General features: G+C 43.9%; 1 protein-coding gene across 3 annotated transcripts in view; it reads right to left on the reverse strand.

Moving 5' to 3' along the window:
- The window catches only part of ULK2 (unc-51 like autophagy activating kinase 2), a 102,958-nt gene that overhangs the window by 48,128 nt on the left and 33,544 nt on the right, over window positions 1-21,286 (reverse strand). For all 3 annotated transcript variants that reach the window (XR_002518031.2, XM_021928830.2, XM_021928829.2), the window contains exons 11-12: window positions 8,255-8,302; window positions 7,515-7,603 (exon numbers count right to left, since the gene is read on the reverse strand). Coding sequence is in view for 2 of the 3 variants with exons in the window: in XM_021928830.2 (XP_021784522.1) it covers window positions 7,515-7,603; window positions 8,255-8,302 (137 nt within the window). In the remaining variant the exon portion in view is untranslated. The remainder of the gene's footprint in view (window positions 1-7,514; window positions 7,604-8,254; window positions 8,303-21,286) is intronic.

The raw sequence follows: 21,286 nt of genomic DNA on the forward strand, positions 1-21,286 counted from the left end.
TCTGAATGTCACTGTGCCAGGGTATCAGTCACTGATACCAGTTATTTTCATGTGTGTGACATGCACTTGACACAATCTCTCCTTATCACTTTTTGAAGAGACTTTGTATCTCAAAGTAATGAAGGGAAGGGAAGATGAAAGAACTAGCACTACTAAGCCTCAACCATGGGCTAGGCACTGTTAAGAGCTTTCCATGTTATCTAACTTTAGACCTATTGTGAACTCCATTTCACATATAAATAAACAAAGTTCAGACAGGTAATTTGCCCTAGATCACACAACTAAAAAGGAGTCAAGCTAAGATGTGATTCTAAGTATCTAACTCCACAATTTCTTTCCAGTGGTTTAGGCAGGAACTTTCCCAGTTTCTTCTCCCGCTATTTACAAAATTACCTGCATCTACAATCACCCTGGTCGTTCTTCCTCACAACAGTGGAAGAGATGCTTCTCTTCCATGGGAGCTTCTCTCTCCACCTGTGCTCTGCATTCCATGCTCCTCTACGTCCCCAGTAACCTAGAACAACTCCCCTCGGCTCCTGACATTTTCACACTCTCCCTTTATTATGGCATTTTTCCCCTCTGTAGATAACCATGTTTAACTTTCTCACATCTCAAATCCCTACAACCCTCTCGAATTACCATCTCTTCTCCATTTCTTCTTTTTTTTTTTTTTGAGATGGAGTCTCAGTGTGTCACCCAGACTGGAGTACAGTGGCATGATCTCAGCTCACTGCAACCTCTGCCACCCAGGTTCAAGTGATTCTCCTGCCTCAGCCTCCCGAGTAGCTGGGATTACAAGCATCTGCCACCATGCCTGGCTAATTTTTGTAGTTTTAGTAGAGACGGGGTTTCACTATCTTGGCCAGGCTGGTCTTGAACTCCTGACCTCATGATCCACATGACTCAGCCTCCCAAAGTGTTGGGATTACAGGTGTGAGCCTGTAAACATTTCTTGAAATTATCTTCACTGACTCAAATTTGTCACATCCTATATATTCCTTAATTCAACATAACCCACTCTGTCTTCAATCCTTGAATAAAATTGCCTTTACTAAGATTATCAATAATTTCTATTGCCAAGTCCAGCAGGTATTTCCCATACTCCTTAAGGTACTTGAACTTTCTGCTCCATCTGTACTGTGGACCATTCTTCTCAACACTCTGCCCCTTCATTCAGTGACCCTGCAATGTCTTGTTTTTCCTCCTACTTCTTGGGGACTCCTTCTGAGTCTCTTTTGTGAGCACATACTTCTCATGTGCCCCACAAAAAGGAGGAGCAGAAGAGTACAGAGTTCCCCATGAGCCATCCTGGGCTCCTCACGCTTCAGTTGTTGTATTTATCCGAGCGACCATGCTCACCGTCCCTCCTACCTTTAACTACCACTCACAGAATGATGGTTCCCACTTTTTGATCTCCAGCCACGATTCTCTCTGACGAGCTCTAGATCCGTTTGTTCACTTGCCTATACAACACATCCATGCCTGTATGTTAACTCTCACCTTTATATTCCAAAGCACTGCTCCCCAAGTTCCCTCAGAGTGACCTTGCCAGTCAGCCATTGTCACTAGCAAAGTCTCACTCTTCCTCAGGTCCCAAGTTCAAGCAATCTTCAAGATCTGTGCGCTCTTTGCCTCTCTCTTACCTGGCTCTTCTCCTTTCCTATTGCCGCCTTAGTTCAGGCTTTGTTCTCAAAACAGTAATGACGTAAACAACAAAAATGATGATAAAAGGTGCAAGGGTCTCAAGGTGTTCTCTCTCCGCTAGTGGAGACCTCTGTATTTCCTCTCTCACTCCAACCTAGTCCTCCACCCTGCTTTTGGGAGAATCTAGCTAAAAAACACAGTGGATCATAGCACTCTTCACTTTAAAATAATTCCAATGGCTCACCACACCTTTTTTTTTTTTTTTTTTTTTTTTTTTGAGACGGAGTCTCACTCTATCACCAGGCTGGAGTGCAGTGGGGTGATCTCAGCTCACTGCAACCTCCGCCTCCCAGGTTCAACCGATTCTCCTGCCTCAGCCTCCCGAGTAGCTGGAACTACAGGCGCACCCCACCACACCCAGCTTAATTTTTGTATTTTTAGTAGAAATGGGGTTTCACCATGTTGGCCAGAATGGTCTCAATCTCTTGACCTCGTGATCCACCAGCCTAGGCCTCCCAAAGTGCTGGGATTACAGGTGTGAGCCACCGGCCTGGCTCACTACAACTTTTGAGAATGCAGCTGAAATTTATTTGCTTGACCTCCAAATACTCCCAGGCCTCTGTCTACCTCTCTAGCTGTCTTTCCCCTTCACCCATCAACAATGCTCTCTACATCCACCAAACTGATCTACTGAGTGCAGCCTTGTCCTTTCTGCAATGATGGAAAAGGCCTATATTTGAGATATGCACCATGGGAGCCACCAACTAGCTAAGGCTACTAAGCACTTGAAATGTGGCTGGTGTGAATAAGAAAGTGAATTTTAAAATTCACTTAATTTTAACAAATGTAAATGTAAATGGCCATGGAGAGCTAGAGAGTTCCTTCAGTGGCTCATGCTTTTATGATTTCATGTATGGAAATTCTTCTGCTTACAATATCATTCTTTCACTAATTGATCTAGCAAACTTTCTTCAAAACTCAGCTCAAACAATCCCCTCTTCTGAGTAGCCTTCCTAAATCTTTAGCCTAATTTTGATGTTCCCCAATCATATTACCACAGGCAATGAAGATACATATACACATGCTTCTGGCAATGATTGAGCTACCTACCTCTTCTCCATACAATTAAATTAAAACCCCCTTAATGTCAGGGACCTGGTCATCTCATTCATTAGTATAAACCAGAACATCACACAAAGTAGGTAATCAATAAATGTTATAAAATGAATAAATAGGCTGGGCGAGGTGGCTCACACCTATAATCCTAGCACTCTGGGAGGCCGAGGCAGGCAGATCACCTGAAGTCAGGAGTTCGAGACCAGCCTGGCCAACATGGCGAAACCCTATCTCTACTAAAAAAATACAAAAATTACCTGGAAGTGGTGGCGCATGCCTGTAATCTCAGCTACTCAGGAGACTGAGACAGGAGAATTGCTTGAACCCGGGAGGCGGAGGTTGCAGTGAGCCGAGATCGCACCACTGCGCTCCAGCCTGGGTGACAGAGTGAGACTCTGTCTCAAATAAATAAATAAATAAATATTCAAGATTTACCATCTAAATAGCATTTAATCTCCAGTCAGTATCATAATTAAAAGAGTGATTTGGAGATTTTATTGTTTATAATTTTTTGTTTTGGGGGGGCCTAGAATTTTTCTGGAATAAAATAGCAGCTAGATATTTACATGAGAATGTAAAAACGACAATGCTATATCGCATGCCTGTGTATCTCAAGCCTCTGTATGAGTCTACACCAGTCCTAGAAAGAAGGAAAGGGATGCATATATGAAATCATCTTATTTTTGACACATTATGTTAAATATAAGGTCTATAAAACCACCCCATTTTCCAATCCCAGTAACTGGAAACTAGATACAAAGATTTGTACTTTCCTTTTTTCCCGTTTTCTACTTTATTTCCATTTTTTAAAAAGGCTTCCTAAAATAGTGTTTATTGGTTGGTTGGTTGGTTGGTTTTTGAGACAGGGTCTCTCTGTCAGAGGCTCAAGCACCCAGCTAATTTTTAATTTTTTTGTAGAGATGGGATTTCACCATGTTGTCCAAGCTGGTCTCAAGCAATCCTCCCACCTTGGCCTTCCAAAGTGCTAGGATTACAGGTGTGAGCAAGCGCACCCAGCTGACCTTATCTGTCTTTTTTTTGCTGTTTTTTTTTTTTTTTCTTTTTTTTGAGACCAAGTCACAAAGTCTCACTCTGCAGTGGCACAATTTCAGCTCACTGCAACCTCCGCCTACTCGGTTCAAGCGATTCTCCCACCTCAGCCTCCCAAGTAGCTGGGATTACAGGCGCGTACCACCACACCTGGCTAATTTTTGTATTTTTAATAGAGACAAATTTTCACCGCGTTGGCCAGGCAGGTCCCAAACTCCTGATCTCAAGCAATTTACTCACCTCGGCCTCCGAAAGTGCTGGATTACAGGCATAAGCCACTGAGCCCGGCCCAACCTTATGTTTTAAAGAACTCTAATGAGTAAGACATAAAAAGGATATGTTCATGCCAGTGACTTATTTTATTGTTTTTTTTTTTTTTTTTTGAGATGGAGTCTCACTGTTACCCAGGCTGCAGTGCAGTGGTGTGATCTCGGCTCACTGCAGCCTCTGCCTCCTGGGTTCAAGTGATTCTACTGCCTCAGCCTCCTGAGTACCTGGGATTACAGGTGCATGCCGCCATGCCTGGCTAATTTTTGCATTTGAAAAAACACCGAGACAGGGTTTTGGCATGTTGGCCAGGCTGGTCTCAAACTCCTGACCTCAAGTGGTCCACCCGCCTCAGACTCCCAAAGTGCTGGAATTATAGGCATGAACCACCACACCCGGCCATTTTACTGTTTTTCGTTTGGTTTGTTTTTTTTATTGAGACAGAGTCTTGCTCTGTTGCCCAGGCTGGAGTGCAGTGGCGCAATCTTGGCTCACCGCAACCTCCACCTCCCAGGTTCAAGCAATTCTCCTGCCTCAGTCTCCTGAGTAGCTGGGACTACGGGTGCGTGCCACCACGCTTGGCTAATTTTTTGTGTTTTTAGTAGAGACGGGGTTTCACTATGTTAGCCAGGATGGTCCTGATCTCCTGACCCAGCCACCTCAGCCTCCCAAAGTGTTGGGATTACAGGCGTCGAGTCACCACGGCCCGATGGATATTTTTTTTTTTTTTTAGTAGAGGCAGGTTCTTACTATATTGCCCAGGCTGGCCTTGAACTCCTGGGATCAAGCAATCCTCCCATTTCAGCCTCCCTTACAGCTGAGTCTACACTCATGCCCAGGCACACCTGGCTTTTTTTTTATTTTTATTTTTTTTAGTAGTGATGGCTAGTCTTGAACTCCTGGGATCAGTCTTCCTGCCTCAGTAAAAATAGGTTTGTCCACCAGAGTTTCTAACACCTAAAAAAGTCCTTCTCTTTCTCCTGCCTCTCTTCACTCCTCCAGTTAGTTCTACATTCAGCTACTCCTTGGCAGCCCTAATCTGGCTGCTATTTTGTTCTCTTTCAACCAACAAAAACCCCACAATGCTCTCTCCAGTCAAAGAAAATTTCCAGTTCAACGTCCTCCCTGCTGGCCTCTCATCCCTCAGTCACACTATCATCCCACAGGCTCCTTTATGTTTGCTCTCCCAAAATTAGACTCTTCCCTGTTGTTCTTTTCTCTAGCACAAGCTTTGCTTTTCATATTACATTGTGTCAAATATATGGTTCATAATAATGGCCACAATTTATTGAGAATTTGCCATGGCTAGGCACTTCCCACACATTACTACCAGGACCCTGCAAGCAAAGGTTAATCAAGCCTATGGTCCAGATGAGGACACCATGGCCCACCTCTCTAACTGACCGGCCCAAAGTCACTGACTGGGCAAGCAGCAGGGCTAGGATTGGTGCCAGCATGCCTGGCTCTTAATTTTTTTAGTTCACCAGAACGTAAGTCTTATTAACATAATCTGCTTTATCTACTTGGTATGAATTTGCAGGGCTGCATAAGAAACATTTATTGCCAGTTTTGAGACTTGTCTGTTTGCAACAGGCTACATCTGCATCTGCTTTACCTAACAGTTGCCACCTCCTGCATTATATACTATGTGTCAGACCCTGCATGCAGTAAGTGTTTGTACTCACTTATCCCTAAAGAACACTACAAGGTAGGTAAATTACACTCACTTGATATACAAAAAAAAGGTGCCCTAGTTAGTATAAGGTAAGGCACATGGAGGCTGCAAGTCTCATCCACTTAAACCTCTGAGTTGCCTCACTTTTATGGCTCCCTAACCTTTGTGCCAGAGGCATTCAAGAAATTGATGTCGGCCGGGCGCGGTGGCTCAAGCCTGTAATCCCAGCACTTTGGGAGGCCGAGACGGGCGGATCACGAGGTCAGGAGATCGAAACCATCCCAACATGGGCTAACATGGTGAAACCCCGTCTCCACTAAAAAATACAAAAAACTAGCCGGGCGAGGTGGCGGGCGCCTGTAGTCCCAGCTACTCGGGAGGCTGAGGCAGGAGAATGGCGTGAACCCGGGAGGCGGAGCTTGCAGTGAGTTGAGATCCGGCCACTGCACTCCAGCCTGGGCGACAGAGCGAGACTCCGTCTCAAAAAAAAAAAAAAAAAAAAAAAAGAAATTGATGTCTGGGGCCGGGTGCCGTGGCTCACACTTTGGGAGGCCAAGGTGGGCAGACCACTGGAAGTCAGGAGTTTGAGACCAGCCTGGCCAACATAGTGAAACCCCATCTCTACTAAAGATATAAAAAAGGTTGGGCGCGGTGGTTCACGCCTGTAATCCCAGTACTTTGGGAGGCCGAGGCGAGTAGATCACAAGGTCAGGAGTTCAACACCAGCCTGGCCAAGATGGTGAAACCCTGTCTCTACTAAAAATACAAAAATTAGCCGGGTGTGGTGGCACGTGCCTGTAATCCCTGCTACTCAGGAGACTGAGGCAGAGAACTGCTTGACCCCGGGAGGTGGAGGCTGCAGTAAGCCGAGATCACGCCACTGCACTCCAGCCTGGGCAACAGGGCGAGATTCTGTCTCAAAAAAAAAAAAAAAAAAGATACAAAAAATTAGCTGGGTGTGGTGGTATGCACCCATAGTCCCTGCTACTTGGGAGGCTGAGGCTACAGAATCGCTTAAACCCAGGAGGCGGAGGTTGCAGTAAGCCAAGATGGCGCCACTACATTCCAGCCTGGGTGACAGAGCGAGACTCCATCTCAAAAAAAAAAGGAAAAAAAAAAAAAACCTAAGAAGAGAGCTAGGTAAAACTCTGGGAGAGTGGAGTAGGAAGAAGTGACAAGAGTGACCAGAAGGCCTCAGGATTAGGAAGAAGTACTGAAATGGGAAGGAACACAGCCATGAAGAAAATGCCTTGGGAGCTTCAGCAAAAGGAAGAGGTTTGAGTAGAAGCCACCTTAAAGCGCCAAAAATCATGATTAAGAGAATCTTAAGTCAGTGAAATCTGGCTCAGAGGTGACTCCTCCATCAGTAGAAATTCCACATACAAAAAAAATCCAAGCTCATGTCTATAGCATTCAGATAAAATAAATATTTATTGCCTATCCACCTGTAATGGGTACTCTTTGTAAGTATCATCACCAAAACACCATAGGGTATAAAAAGGTGATATTACTGTACTCACTGTTCAGAGGAAAATGGCCCAGAGAGGTGATATTTCTTTCTGGAGCTTACACAGTAACATATGGGCAGAGGTCCAAATACAGGTCCATTTGACCCAACTATAATGTTCTTTCTCCCAAACCTCAACTGCATTAGCAAACATTACACATAAAAAGAATATCTACAGTGTATGTTCATGCTCCATTTGAGAACAGATGTAATAGTACTAACTCTGAAACTATTTTTAATAAAACCAGAACTTACTGGTGGAGAAGCAAAACGACAAGATGGAGAGCTGCCACAGGAGCTTCCAGAGACAGAACCAGAATACATGGGCACTGGAACTGGGCAAGCTAGAGGAAGAAACACAAATGAACTACATCATTTTGTAGTGCAGTCACATGACCTGTATAATAGAAACACCTGCCAAAACCACTACACCTTTGTGTTCCCTGAAAATTTGCATTCACCTATTTATTACCACATCTGCTGATGAAACTAAAAATGCAGCAATTACTAAAACTATTTCAACTTTGTTTCAGAAGGAAAAATAGAACAGTTATTCAACAAACACAATCGTAGGTATCTAAGAAAATCAGGCCAGGCACAGGGGTTCACTCCTATAATCCCAACACTTTGGGAGGCTGAGGCGGGAGGATCACTTGAGGTCAGGAGTTTGAGACCAGCCTGGCCAACATGGTGAAACCTCATCTCTACTAAAAATACAAAAATTACCCAGGTGTGGTGGTACCCGCCTGTAATCCCAGTTACTCTGGAGGCTGAGGCAGGAGAATCACTTGAAACCAGGAGGCAGAGTTTGCACCACTGCACTCCAGCCTGGGTGACAGAGCAAGACTCCATTAAAAAAAAAAAAAAAAAAAAAAAGTAAATTCAATGAAATTTTAAGAGGCACAATAAAAGATCAATTTTGTAATAAAAATAATTAATTTTTCCTAAAGCTTGCATTCATTCTTTAAGTGAAAATACAAAAAATGGGTACTCACATTTTTTTACTGGAACTTGCTCAAGAAAAGGATGGCTAAAAAATGCTTCTGTAACAAGAAATGAGAATGTAACCTTTAAAGAGACATTGACTAAAATATCAACCAGATTATTTTTCTCAATGTATTCAACACAACGTCTTTGAGATCAGAATTTAACTTCTTTATATAGCCTTCATTTCCTTTAAATGTAAAAGTATATTTTTTATAAATCCTCTATAAAAATTATTTTTATAATCATATAAAATAATGAATCAACAAATTTTAAGTAATTATGCATTTTCAAAATATCTGTCACCAACACAACATACTCTGATGCTACTTACACAGACATGTTCTCTAACATATGCCACCCCCCAGTGGACAGCTCCACAGGAGAACTGTGATCTCCAGGCCCGTGTAGAACCCATGTGAACTACAGCTGTTAATTGTCCTAAGAGGAAATTGAGGCAGCTGATTTATACAATAAACTATCCTTCGCCCCTAGATGTACTCCTAATGCTGGTTTCACATTAAAAAGAGAAAAAACTGGCCGGGCATGGTGGCTCAGCCAGCACTTCGGGAGGCTGAGGCTGGCAGATCACCTAAGGTCAGGCGATTGAGACCATCCTGGCTAACACGGTGAAATCCCGTCTCTACTAAAAATACAAAAAATTAGCCGGGCGTGGTGGCGGGCGCCTATAGTCCCAGCTGCTTGGGAGGCCGAGGCAGGAGAATGGCATGAATCCTGGAAGCGGAGCTTGCAGTGAGCCAAGATCGCGCCACTGCACTCCAGCCTGGGCGAGAGTGAGACTCCGTCTCAAAAAAAACAAAACAAACAAAAAAAAAACTACAAAAATAATACATTCAATAGTCATTTCACTATTGACAATAATTCTCATGGTTCAGAGCAACTCTCAGCTTAACTTCTCCCTAATAGGTATAAATATTTCCAACTACATGAACTTAATCTTTATTCCAACTTTACAAAACATTAAGAAAATAGGTATTCAGACCATTTCAAATATTTTCCCTGACATGGAAACAATTACAGCTATCCTCTACTGAGTATTCGACATTCACTAAGACAATGAACTGGGTGCTTCACAAAACTTATCTGAGGAAATATATCCTCCTATCATGGGTAAGAAAATTAAAAGCACACAAAGACCATGTTTCTTGTCCAATGTCAAAGAGTTAGTAAGGTGAGGGACTAGAATTCAAATTCCAGTCCATCTTATTTAAATAACAATGTGGATTTCCATATTATACTATACATTAGCAAACCAAAATCCTGGAGTATATTTCCACAAATCTCTGTTAGTATCACAACTATTACTACAGGAAAAGTTACTTTTTTCCCTAAAAGCTACAAGATCAGGGTTAATTTGCTAAGTATTTTCATTAAACATGTCTTAATGATTTCTCTGGTCTGACATTTTCAAGTATTGCTGTTTTTACCTAAGATAAGAATTAGGTTGGGCCGGGCGTGGTGGCTCACGCCTATAATCTCAGCACTTTGGGAGGCGGAGGTGGGCGGATCAGCTGAGGTCGGGAGTTTGAGACCAGCCTGACCAACCTGGAGAAACCCCGACTCTACTAAAAATACAAAATTAGTGGGCATGGTGGCAAATGCCTGTAATCCCAGCTACTCAGGAGGCTGAGGCAGGGGAATTGCTTGAACCTGGGAGGCAGAGGTTGCGGTGAGCTAAGATCCTGCCATTGCACTACAGCTTAGGCAACAAGGGAGAAACTCCGTCTCAAAAAAAAAGAGGCAACTTCCAAAAACTCTAAGACAAACTGATGAGACCCACACAGAGATACAGAATCAAACTTTTAAAAGACAGAGAGAATCTTGGAAACAGCAAGAGAGAAGCAACTTGTAATGTACAGGGATCCTTAATAAGAATATCACCCAATTTCCCATCAGAAATCTTGAGGCCAGAAGGCAGTGGGATATTATCTAAAGTGCTGAAAGAAAAAAAAAAAAGTAAACTGAGAATTCTACATTCCACAAAACTGTCCTTCAAAACTCAGGAAGAAATTAAAATATCTCCAGAAAAACAAAAGCAGAGGGAATTCATTACTGTAACAAGACCTCCCCTATAAGAAATGTTAAAGAGAGTACTTCAGGTTGAAATGAAAAGAGCTAGACAGTAAAGAAAAGCCACATGAAGACATAAAGATCTCTGGAAAAGATAAATGTCAACGGCAATTTAAAATCCAATAGTACTGTAATTTTGGTTTGTAACTTTACTTTTCACTTTCTACAGAGTTCAAAAGACAAATGCATTAAAATTATTATAAAGACATAATTTGTGATATCAACTTAAAGGGGGGACAGACCAATACAGAAGTAGTTTTTGTATGCAACTAGAGTTAAGTTAATATGAATTCAGTAACTTTAGATGTTACATGTAATCCCCAGGTAACCACAAGGAAAAATATACACAAAAGGAAATGAGAAGGGAATCAAAACACATCACTATTAAAAAAAATCAAATAACACGAGAGCAGTAATGGAATAAATGTGGGACAAAAAAGCTGTAAGACATAAAAATAGTGAAATGGCAAAAATCTTTCCTTATCAGTAATTACTTTAAATGTAAATAGATCTCCCTAGGCAGAGATTGGCAAAGTAGATTAAAAGGAAATAATCCAACTATAAACTGTCTGTAAACAGAGACTCCCTTTAGGCCATGTGAGGTGGCTCACGCCTCCAATTCCAAGCGGATTGCTTAAGCTCAGGAATTCAAGACCAGTCTGGGCAACATGGTGAAACCAAAAATACAAAAAACTTAGCCAGGCATGGTGCTGCACATCTGTGGAACCAGTTGAAGTGAGAGGATAGCTTGAATTTGGGACACCGAGGTTGCAGTGAGCTGAGATTGTACCACTGCACTCCAGCTTGGGTGAAAGAGTGAGACTCCGTCTCAAGAAAAAAAGAAAAAAAAAGAAAAAGAAAAAGAGACTAGCTTTAAATTTAAAGACACAAACATATTGAAAGCAAAATGATGGAAAAAGCTCTTCCAAGCAAAAGAGAAGTGCAAGGTTGGCTATCAGACAAAATAGAATTTGAATCGAAAACTTATAAAACACAAAAAGTACATTAAATAAGGCCAGGTACAGTGGCTTAAGCCTGTAATCCTAGCACTTTGGGAGGCTGGAGGCGGGTGGTTTGAGCTCAAGAGTTCAAGATCAGCCTGGGAAACATGGTGAAACCCCTCTCTACAAAAAAATACAAAAATTAGCCAGGTATCGCGGCTTGCACCTCTAGTCCCAGCTACTTGGGGGGCAGACGTGAGAGGATCGCTTGAGCCCAGGAGCAGAGGTTGCAGTGAGCCAAGATTGCACCACTGCGCTCCAGCCTAGGTGACAGAATAAGACCCTGACTCAAGGAGAAAAAAAAAAAAAAAAAAGAGCTGGGCGCAGTAGCTCATGCCTGTAATCCCAGCACTTTGGGAGGCTGAGGAGGGCAGATCACAAGGTCAGGAGTTCAAGACCAGCCTGACCAATATGGTGAAAACCCGTCTATACTAAAAATACAAAAATTAGCTGGGCGTGGTGGCAGGCACCTATAGTCCCAGCTACTCGGGAGGCTGAGGCAGGAGACTTGCTTGAACCTGGGAGGTGGAGGTTGTTGCAGCGAGCCGAGATCACATCACTGCACTCCAGCCTGGGTGACGGAGACTCCGTCTCAAAAAAAAAAAAAGACATTAAATAATGATAGAAGGGTCAATTAACCAAGAAAATTTAAGATTTATAAACATCAGAGCCCCAAAATACATGAAGCAAACATTGACAACTGAAGTGACAAGGAGATTTGTATAACAATAGTTGCAGACTTCAATAATGGATAGGATAGCCAGATATAGCATCAATAAGGAAATGGAGGCACTTAACAATGCTATAAACTAACTGGACCTAACAGACACACACAAAGTACTCTAGTCTCCGAGAGCAGAGCATATACTTTTCTCAAGTGCACGTGAGACATTCTCCAAAACAGACCACACCTTAGGCCACAAAACAAGTCTTAATAAATTTTTTTTTTTAATCAGAGACAATGTTGCGCTCTGTTTCTCAGACTGGAATGCAGGGGTGCAATTAGCTCATTGCAGCATCAAACTCCTGGGCTGAAGCAATCCCTCTTACCTCAGGCTCCCAAGAAGCTGGAACCAAAGGTGCACACCACTACACCCAGCTAGTTTTTAAAATTTTTTGTAGAGACAGGTTCTCACTATGTTGCCCTGGCTAATCTAAACTCCTGGCCTCACGCAGTCCTCCTTCTTCAGCCTCTCAAAGCACTAAGGTTACAGATATGAGCCACCATGCCTGGCCCATAAATTTTAAAAGACTGTAATCATGGTGATTGATTATCTTTTCCAATCACAATGGAATAAAAGTAGATATCGAGGGCTGGGCGCAGTGGTTCATTCCTGTCCTTTTGAGATTCTGTTTAAAAAAAAAAAAGAAACTAGAAATCAATAACAGAGGAAATAACGGGAAAACCCACAATATGTAGAAATTAAACAAAACACTCTTGCTTTAGTCTGTTTTCACACACTATAAAGAACTACTTGAGGCCGGGAGCAATGGCTCATGCCTGTAATCCCAGCACTTTGGGAGGCCCAGGCAGGCTGATCGCTTGAGAACAGAAGTTCAAGACCAGCTGGCCAACATGGTGAAACCCGGTCTCTACTAAAAACACAAAAATTAGCCAGGCGTGGCGGCACACAGCTGTAATTCCAGCTACTCAGGAGCCTGAGGCAGGAGAATTGCTTGAACCCAGGAAGTGGAGGTTGCAGTGAGCCAAGATTGCTCCACTGCACTCCAGCCTGGGTGACAGAGCAAGACTCTGTCCCTAAAACAAAACAAAACAAAACAAAAAAACTACCTCAGACTGGCCAGTTTATGAAGAAAAGAGGTTTAATTTAGTTCTCCATGGCTGGGGAGGTTTCAGAAACTTACAATCATGGCAGAAGGCGAAGGGGAAGCAAGCATGTCTTACCATTGCAGAGCAGGAAGGAGATGTACCACACGTTCAAACCATTAGATCTTGTGAGAACTCACTATCTGGAGAACAGCATGGAGGAAATCCGCCCCCTTGATTCACTCACCTCCCACCACGCCCCTCCCCAGACACATGGGGATTACAACTCAAGATGAGATCTGGGTGGGACATAGAGCCAAATAATACTAACTCTGAAGCAACCATTGAGTCAAAGAAGTCATAAAGAGAAATTAGAAAATATCTTGAGACAAATGAAAATGAAAACACAACATACTAAAACTTACGGGATATAGCAAAAGCAGTAGTAAGAGGGAAAAATATACCTGTAAACACCTCCTTTAAAAAAGAAGAAATGGGGCCACATGCAGTGCCCCACGCCTACAATCCCAGCACTTTGGGAGGCCAAGGCGGGCAGATTACTTGAGGTCGGGAGTTCAAGACCAGCCTGGCCAACATGGTGAAAGCCCGTCTCTACTGAAAATACAAAAAAATTAGCCAGGTGTGGCGGCGGGCACCTGTAATCTCAGCTGCTCGGGAGGCTGAGGCAGAAGAATTGCTTTAGCCCAGGCGGCGGGGGTTGTAGTGAGCTGAGATTGTGCTGCTGCACTCCAGCCTGGGTGACAGAGCAAGACTCTGTCTCAAAAAAAAGAAGAAATAGGCCAGGCATGCTGGCTCGCACTTGTAATCTCAGTATTTTAGGAGGCTGAGGCGGGTGGATCACCTGAGATCAGGAGTTTGAGACCAGCCTAGCTAACATGATGAAACCCTGTCTCTACTAAAAATACAAAACATTAGCCAGGCATGGTGACATGAGCCTGCAGTCCCAGCTACTCTGGAGGCTGAGGCAGGAGTATTGCTTGAACCCAGAAGCTGGATGGAGATCGCAGTGAGCTGAGATGGCACCACTGCACTCCAGCTGGGTAACAGAGCAAAACTCCGTCTCAAAAAAAAAAGAAACATCTAATCAATAAGCTAACTGCATGCTTATGGAACTAGAAAAACAGCAAACTAAGTCCAAAACTAGTAGAAGGAAAGAAATAATAAAGATTGGAGTTAAGATAAATAAAACATTTTCTTTTTTTTTCTCTTTTTAGAGAGGGTCTCACTCTGTCATTAAGGCTGGGGACGCTGGCATGATCACAGCTCACTGTAGCCTTGACCTCCAAGGCTTAAGCAATCCTCCCAGCTCAGCCTCCTGAGTAGCTGGGACTACAGGCCCACACCACAATACCAGCTAATTTTTTTATTTTTAGTAGTAGGGTTTCACCATGTTGTCCAGGCTGATCTCAAACGCCTGAGTTCAAGTGATCTGCCCACCTCAGCCTCCCAAACTGCTGGGATTACAGACGTGAGCCACCATGCCCAGCTGTGCTTGAACTTTTAATGCATTCCCCAAGCCACACAGAGATCAATGGACAAAGGATGATAACGTACTGTCTCGAAGCACCACCTTTGACCAATCACTGGCTGACCACTAAAAAATTGTAGACACAGGGGTGATCCCTAGGAAACTGGGCTTTACAATTTTTTTAACTGAAAAAAATACAAAAACAACTTTGGAGATAAATCAATGTTAAAAAACTGCAAGGAAAACAATATTCCACAGATTTGGTCCAGGCAAGTTACTAAACAAATAGAACAATCCGGCCGGGCGCGGTGGCTCAAGCCTGTAATCCCAGCACTTTGGGAGGCCGAGACGGGCGGATCACGAGGTCAGGAGATCGAGACCGTCCTGGCTAACACAGTGAAACCCCGTCTCTACTAAAAAAAATACAAAAACTTAGCCAGGCGAGGTGGCAGGCGCCTGTAGTCCCAGCTACTCGGGAGGCTGAGGCAGGAGAATGGCGTGAACCCGGGAGGCGGAGCTTGCAGTGAGCTGAGATCCGGCCACTGCACTCCAGCCTGGGTGACAGAGCGAGACTCCGTCTCAAAAAAAAAAACAAAAACAAAAAAAAAAACAAATAGAACAATCCGATGAGGCATCGTGGCTCATGCCTGTAATCCTAGCACTTTGGGAGGCCGAGGCAGGCAGATCACTTAAGGTCAGGAGTTCATGACTAACCTGGCCAACATGGTGAAACCCATCTCTACTAAAAATACAAAAATTCGCCAGGCGTAGTGGTGTGCGCCTGTAATCCCAGCTACTTGGGAGGCTGAGGCAGGAGAATAGTTTGAACTCAGGAGGTGGAGGTTGCAGTGAGCTGAGTCGTGTCATTGCACTCCAGCCTGGGCAACACAGTAAGACTTTGTCTCAAAAACAATCCCCAATTGGGAGAGGGGAAGGGTGCAAATCTAAAGTTGCTATTTGTATTGTACAAAATGTTTGATTTTCGGCAAAAAACTGCAAGGCATGCAAAGCAACAAAGAAGTATGACCCACACACAGGGGTATGAAGCAATCAACAGAAACTGTCATGAGAGGGCCAAATGTTGGACTTAGCAAAGACTTTAAAGCAGTTATTTTATTTATTTATTTATTTTTTTGAGACAGAGTCTCACTCTGTCGCCTGGGCTGGAGTGCGGCAACAGCGACAGAAGTGAACTCCGCGCCTCCCAGGTTTATGAAACCTGCTGCCTCAGAATCTCAGTGCTTTCGGAACTCAGCATCGCCATAACCCAGTTATATTTTTGAAATAAGAACAGGGAATTTCACCGTGATGCTCAGGATAGTCTCGTCTCTGACATAAAGTGATCGAGATGAGCTCTTTCCGCACAACCCTAAGCAGTTATTATAAATACATTTTTCTTTTTTTTTTTTTTTTTTTGAGCCGAGTCTGTCATCATGCATGGAAGCTGGAGTGCAGCGGTCAACTCCTCAGCATCTCAAAGCGCTGAGACACTCCTTCAACTGAACCCTGTCTATTGTAGAGGCGAGGTTTGGTCCTTTCAGGATGTTCTCTCTGACCTCTGAAGCTTTCCACAGAAATTGAGAAAGCCGGCGGGTACGGTGGCTCGCGCTTGTAATCCCAGCGTGGGAGGTGGGTGGACAACCGGCCCGGGAGTTCGGCCAGCCTGGCCCTGCGGTGAAACCCCGGCTCTACTAAAAATACAAAAAATTAGCTGGGCATGGTGGAGGGTTCCTGTAGTCCCACCTATGCAGGAGACTGAGGCAGGAGACAGTGACTCAACAAATAGAGAATATCAAGAAAAAGACGGAAATTGGCCGGGCGCGGTGGCTCACGCCTGTAATCCCAGCACTTTGGGAGGCCGAGACGGGCGGATCACGAGGTCAGGAGATCGAGACCATCCTGGCTAACACGGTGAAACCCCGTCTCTACTAAAAAATACAAAAAACTAGCCGGGCGAGGTGGCGGGCGCCTGTAGTCCCAGCTACTCCGGAGGCTGAGGCAGGAGAATGGCGTAAACCCGGGAGGCGGAGCTTGCAGTGAGCTGAGATCCGGCCACTGCACTCCAGCCTGGGCGACAGAGCGAGACTCTGTCTCAAAAAAAAAAAAAGAAAAAGACGGAAATTATAAAAAAGAACCAAATGGAAATTCTGGAGTTAAAAAGTACAATAACTGAATAAAATAATCAGCAAACCTGAGAACAGATCAATAGATATTTCCAATCTGAAAAACTCAAAGGAAAAAACAATATGGAAAAATGAACAGACTCAGATGTGGGATATTATCAAGCATAGACCATTAAGTGCACATAATGGGAGTCTCAGAGAAGAGAAATAGAAAGGGACAGAATGAATACTTTAAGAAATGATGGTTGACAACTCCCCAAATTCAGTGAAAAACATTTATTTATATATTAAAAAAGATCAATAAACTCCAAGCAGGATAAACACAGAGATACACATCTAGACAGATCACAGTTAAAATTGTTGAAAATCCAAGACAGAGAAAAATCTCAAAAGCACTAAGAGAAAAATGACTCATCACCCACTAGAGAAACTAGCAAGATTAACAGGTGACTTCTCATCAGAAACAACAGAGGCCAGAAAGCAGTAAGATGACATAGTCAAAGTACTGGCTGGAGAAAAACCTAACAACCAAGAATTCAGTATCTACCAAAAAAACACTTTTCCAAAGTGAAGGTAAATAAAGGGAAATAATGACATTCCCAGATAAATGAAGATTCTGAGAATCTGTATAAAGAGCATTGGTAATTATGCAGATAATTACAGAAGAGTACATTATGTATTTTTCTCTTAACCAATTTAAAGGATAACTATATAAAATAATTATAAGATTGTACTACTGGGTTTTGTTTGTAACATACAAAGATTAATATATATGACAACACAAAAGAGGAAAGGAATGGAATAATATGAACTAAAAAAAAATGACACCAAACAAAAAAGAGATACAGGCCGGGCGCGGTGGCTCAAGCCTGTAATCCCAGCACTTTGGGAGGCCGAGATGGGCGGATCACGAGGTCAGGAGTTCGAGACCATCCTGGCTAACACGGTGAAACCCCGTCTCTACTAAAAAATACAAAAAAAACTAGCCGGGCGAGGTGGTGGGCGCCTGTAGTCCCAGCTACTCGGGAGGCTGAGGCAGGAGAATGGCGTAAAAACCCGGGAGGCGGAGCTTGCAATGAGCTGAGATCCGGCCACTGCACTCCAGCCTGGGAGACACAGCGAGACTCTGTCTCAAAAAAAAAAAAAAAAAAAAAAATACAAAAAGAAAAAAAATGACACCAAACAGTAACTTGAGTCCATAAGAATAAATGAAGAGTGCCAGAAATGATAAATGTATAGGCTAAAATAGTACTCTAAGGCGGGGCATGATGGCTCACACCTGTAATCTCAGCACTCTGGGAGGCCGAGGCAGGATGTTTGCTTGAACCCAGGAGTTGGTGACCAGCCTGGGCAATATGACAAAAACCTCCCTATAAAAAACTTAAAAATTAGCTGGGCATGGTGGTGTGCACTTGTAGTCCCAGCTACATAGAAGTTTCAGGCAGGAGGATCACTTGAGCCCAAGAGGTCAAGGCTACAGTAAGGCATGTTTGTACCACTGTACTTAGGCCTGGATGCAGAGTAAGATTCTGTCTCAGAAAAAAAAAAAAAAAAGAGAAACACACAAAAAGACACTATACATGTTTTTCACCTTTCTTCTCCTCACTTCTTTAAAAGAGGTAAGACTGTATAAAGCAATAGTTGTAACACTGCACTGCTGAGATTACAACATAGACATAATATGTGAGACAATAACAGCACAAAGGGAAGAGCAAATGAAGCCATATTAACGGAACAAATCTTCTATATTTTAATGGAATTCAACTAGTTTTTTGTTTTGTTTTTGTTTTTTTTCTTTTTTTTTTTTTGGAGACAGAGTCTTGCTCTGACAACCAGGCTGGAGGAGTGCAGTGGCAAGATCTTGGCTCACTGCAAGTTCCGCCTCCCGGGTTCATGCCATCCTCCCGCCTCAGCCTCCCGACTAGCTGGGACTACAGGCGCCTGCCACCATGCCCAGCTAATTTTTTTGGTACTTTTAGTAAAGATGGGGTTTCACCGTGTTAGCCAGGATGGTCTTGATCTCCTGACCTCATGATCCGCCCACCTCAGCCTCCCAAAGTGCTGGGATTACAGATGTGGGCCACCACGCCCTGCCTCAACTAGTATTTATATAAAGTAGATTGTGATAAATTAAAATGCATACTGTAATCCCTAGATCAATCATTAAAAAAAATAACAAATAGCACAAAAAAGCCAGAAGACTCAATGAAAGAATTTAAATAGTACACTAGAAAATAATCTATTTTGACTAGGCACAGTGGCTCATATCTGTAATCCCAGCACTTTGGGAGGCAGAGGCAAGAAGATTGCTTGGAGCCAGGAGTTCGAGAATAGCCCTGGCAATATTGTGAGACCCTATCCCTACAAAAGGGTAAAAAAATTAGCTGACTCTGCTAGGCCCGGTGGCTCACGCCTACAATCTCAGCACTTTGGGAGGCCAAGGCAGGTGGATCCCCTGAGGCCGGGAGTTTGAGACAAGCCTAAACAACATGGCAAAACCCCATCTCTACTAAAAAAAAAAAATAATACAAAAATTAGGCCAGGCGTGGTGGTTCACGCCTGTAATCCTAGCACTTTGGGAGGCTGAGGCAGGCCGGATCATGAGGTCAGGAGTTCGAGACCAGCCTGGCCAACATGATGAAACCCCGTCTCTACTAAAAATACAAAAATTAGCTGTGTATAGTGGCGTGCTCCTGTAATCCCAGCTACTCAGGAGGCTAAGGCAGGAGAATTGCTTGAACCCAGGAGACAGAGGTTGCAGTGAGCAGAGATCGCGTCACTGCACTCCAGCCTGGGCGACAGAGCAAGACTCCATCTCAAAAGAACAAACAAGCAAAAAAAATTAGCAGGGCGTGGTGGCGGGCGCTTGTAATCCCAGCTACTTGGGAGGCTAAGGCAGGAGAATCGCTTGAACCTGGGAGGTGGAAGTTGCAGTGAGTCAAGATCGTGCCACTGCACTCCAGCCTGGGCAACAAGAGCAAAACTTCGTCTCAAAAACCAAACAAAACAGGCCGGGCATTGTGGCTCATGCCTGCAATCCCAGCACTTTGGGAGGCTGAGGTGGGCAGATCATAAGGTCAGGAGTTCAACACCAGCCTGGCCAAGATGGTGAAAAACCCTGTCACCACTAAAAATATAAAAAATTAGCTGGGCGTGGTGGCGGGTACCTGTAATCCCAGCTACTCGGGAGGTTGAGGCGGAGAACTGCCTGAATCCAGGAGGCGGAAGTTGCAGTGAGCCAAGATCGTGCCATTGCACTCCAGCCTGGGTGACAGAGCAAGACTCCATCTCAAAAACAAAACAAAGTTGGGCGCGGTGGCTGACGCCTGTAATCCCAGCACTTTAGGAGGCTGAGACGGGTGGATCACGAGGTCAGGAGATCCAGACCATCCTGGCTAACACGGTGAAACCCCGTCTCTATTAAAAATACAAAACAATTAGCCAGGCATAGTGGTAGGCGCCTGTAGTCCCAGTTACTCGGGAGGCTGAGGCAGGAGAATGGCGTGAACCCGGGAGGCAGAGCTTGCAGTGAGCTGAGATAGCGCCACTGCACTCCAGCCTGGGCGACTGAGTGAGACACCGTCTCAAAACAAATAAATTAATTAATTAAATAAACAAAACAAAAAATTAGCCGACTGTGGTGATGCAGGCTTGTAGTCCCAGCTATTAAGGAAGCTGAGGTGGGAGAATCACTTGCCCCCAGGAGTTCAACGTTGCAGTGAGCTACGATCACACCACTGCATTCCCGGTCCAGCCTGGGTAATACAGTGAGGCCTTTTCTCAAATAAAGGGGGGAAAAAAAGAAAATAATCTATTTAATAAATATTGCTGGGCATGGTGGCTCACATCTGTAATCTCAGCATTTTGGCAGGCCAAGGTGGGTAGATCGCTTGAGCCCAGGAGTTTGAGACCAGCCTGGGCAACATAACGAAACCCTGTCTCTACAAAAAAATACAAAAATTAGCCAGGGGTGGTGGTGTACACCTGTAGTCCCAGGTACTGGGGAGGCTGAGGTTGGAGGATCACCTGAGCCTGGGGAAGTCGAGGCTGCAGTGAGCCATGATCATACCACTGCACTCCAGCCTGAGTGACAGAGTAAAATCCTGTCTCAAAAAAAAATTTTTTTACTTAAATAAATAAATACCAACCACAGGCTGACAACTCCCCAATCTGCCCCCAGTCTACCCTTTTCTGAAATTCAAGTGCACTTCTGACATTGACACTTAGACATCCAATGGTTATCTTAAATGTAACATATCCAACAGAAACTCATCTTGTCCCCATAACCTGCTCTATCCATACAGTGTTTCCCATCACTGTAACTGACAACATCCTTTCAGCTGCTCAGGCCAGAAACTTTGGAGTCATCCTTGAGTCTTCCCTCTCACACCCTCAGATTCAATCCATCAGTGAATGCTGTTGCCTCTACCTCCAGAAAGACTTCTTACCACCTCCACTGCTATTATCCTAGTCAAAGCTACACTCATCTCTCACCTGGGTAACGACAAGAGTCTCCCGATTAGTCTCCCAGCTTCTGCTCTTCCCCTTATATGCACACAGTCTATTCTCAA

The sequence above is a fragment of the Papio anubis genome, chromosome 17 (assembly GCF_008728515.1).
Source record: "Papio anubis isolate 15944 chromosome 17, Panubis1.0, whole genome shotgun sequence".
Lineage (NCBI taxonomy): Eukaryota > Metazoa > Chordata > Mammalia > Primates > Cercopithecidae > Papio > Papio anubis.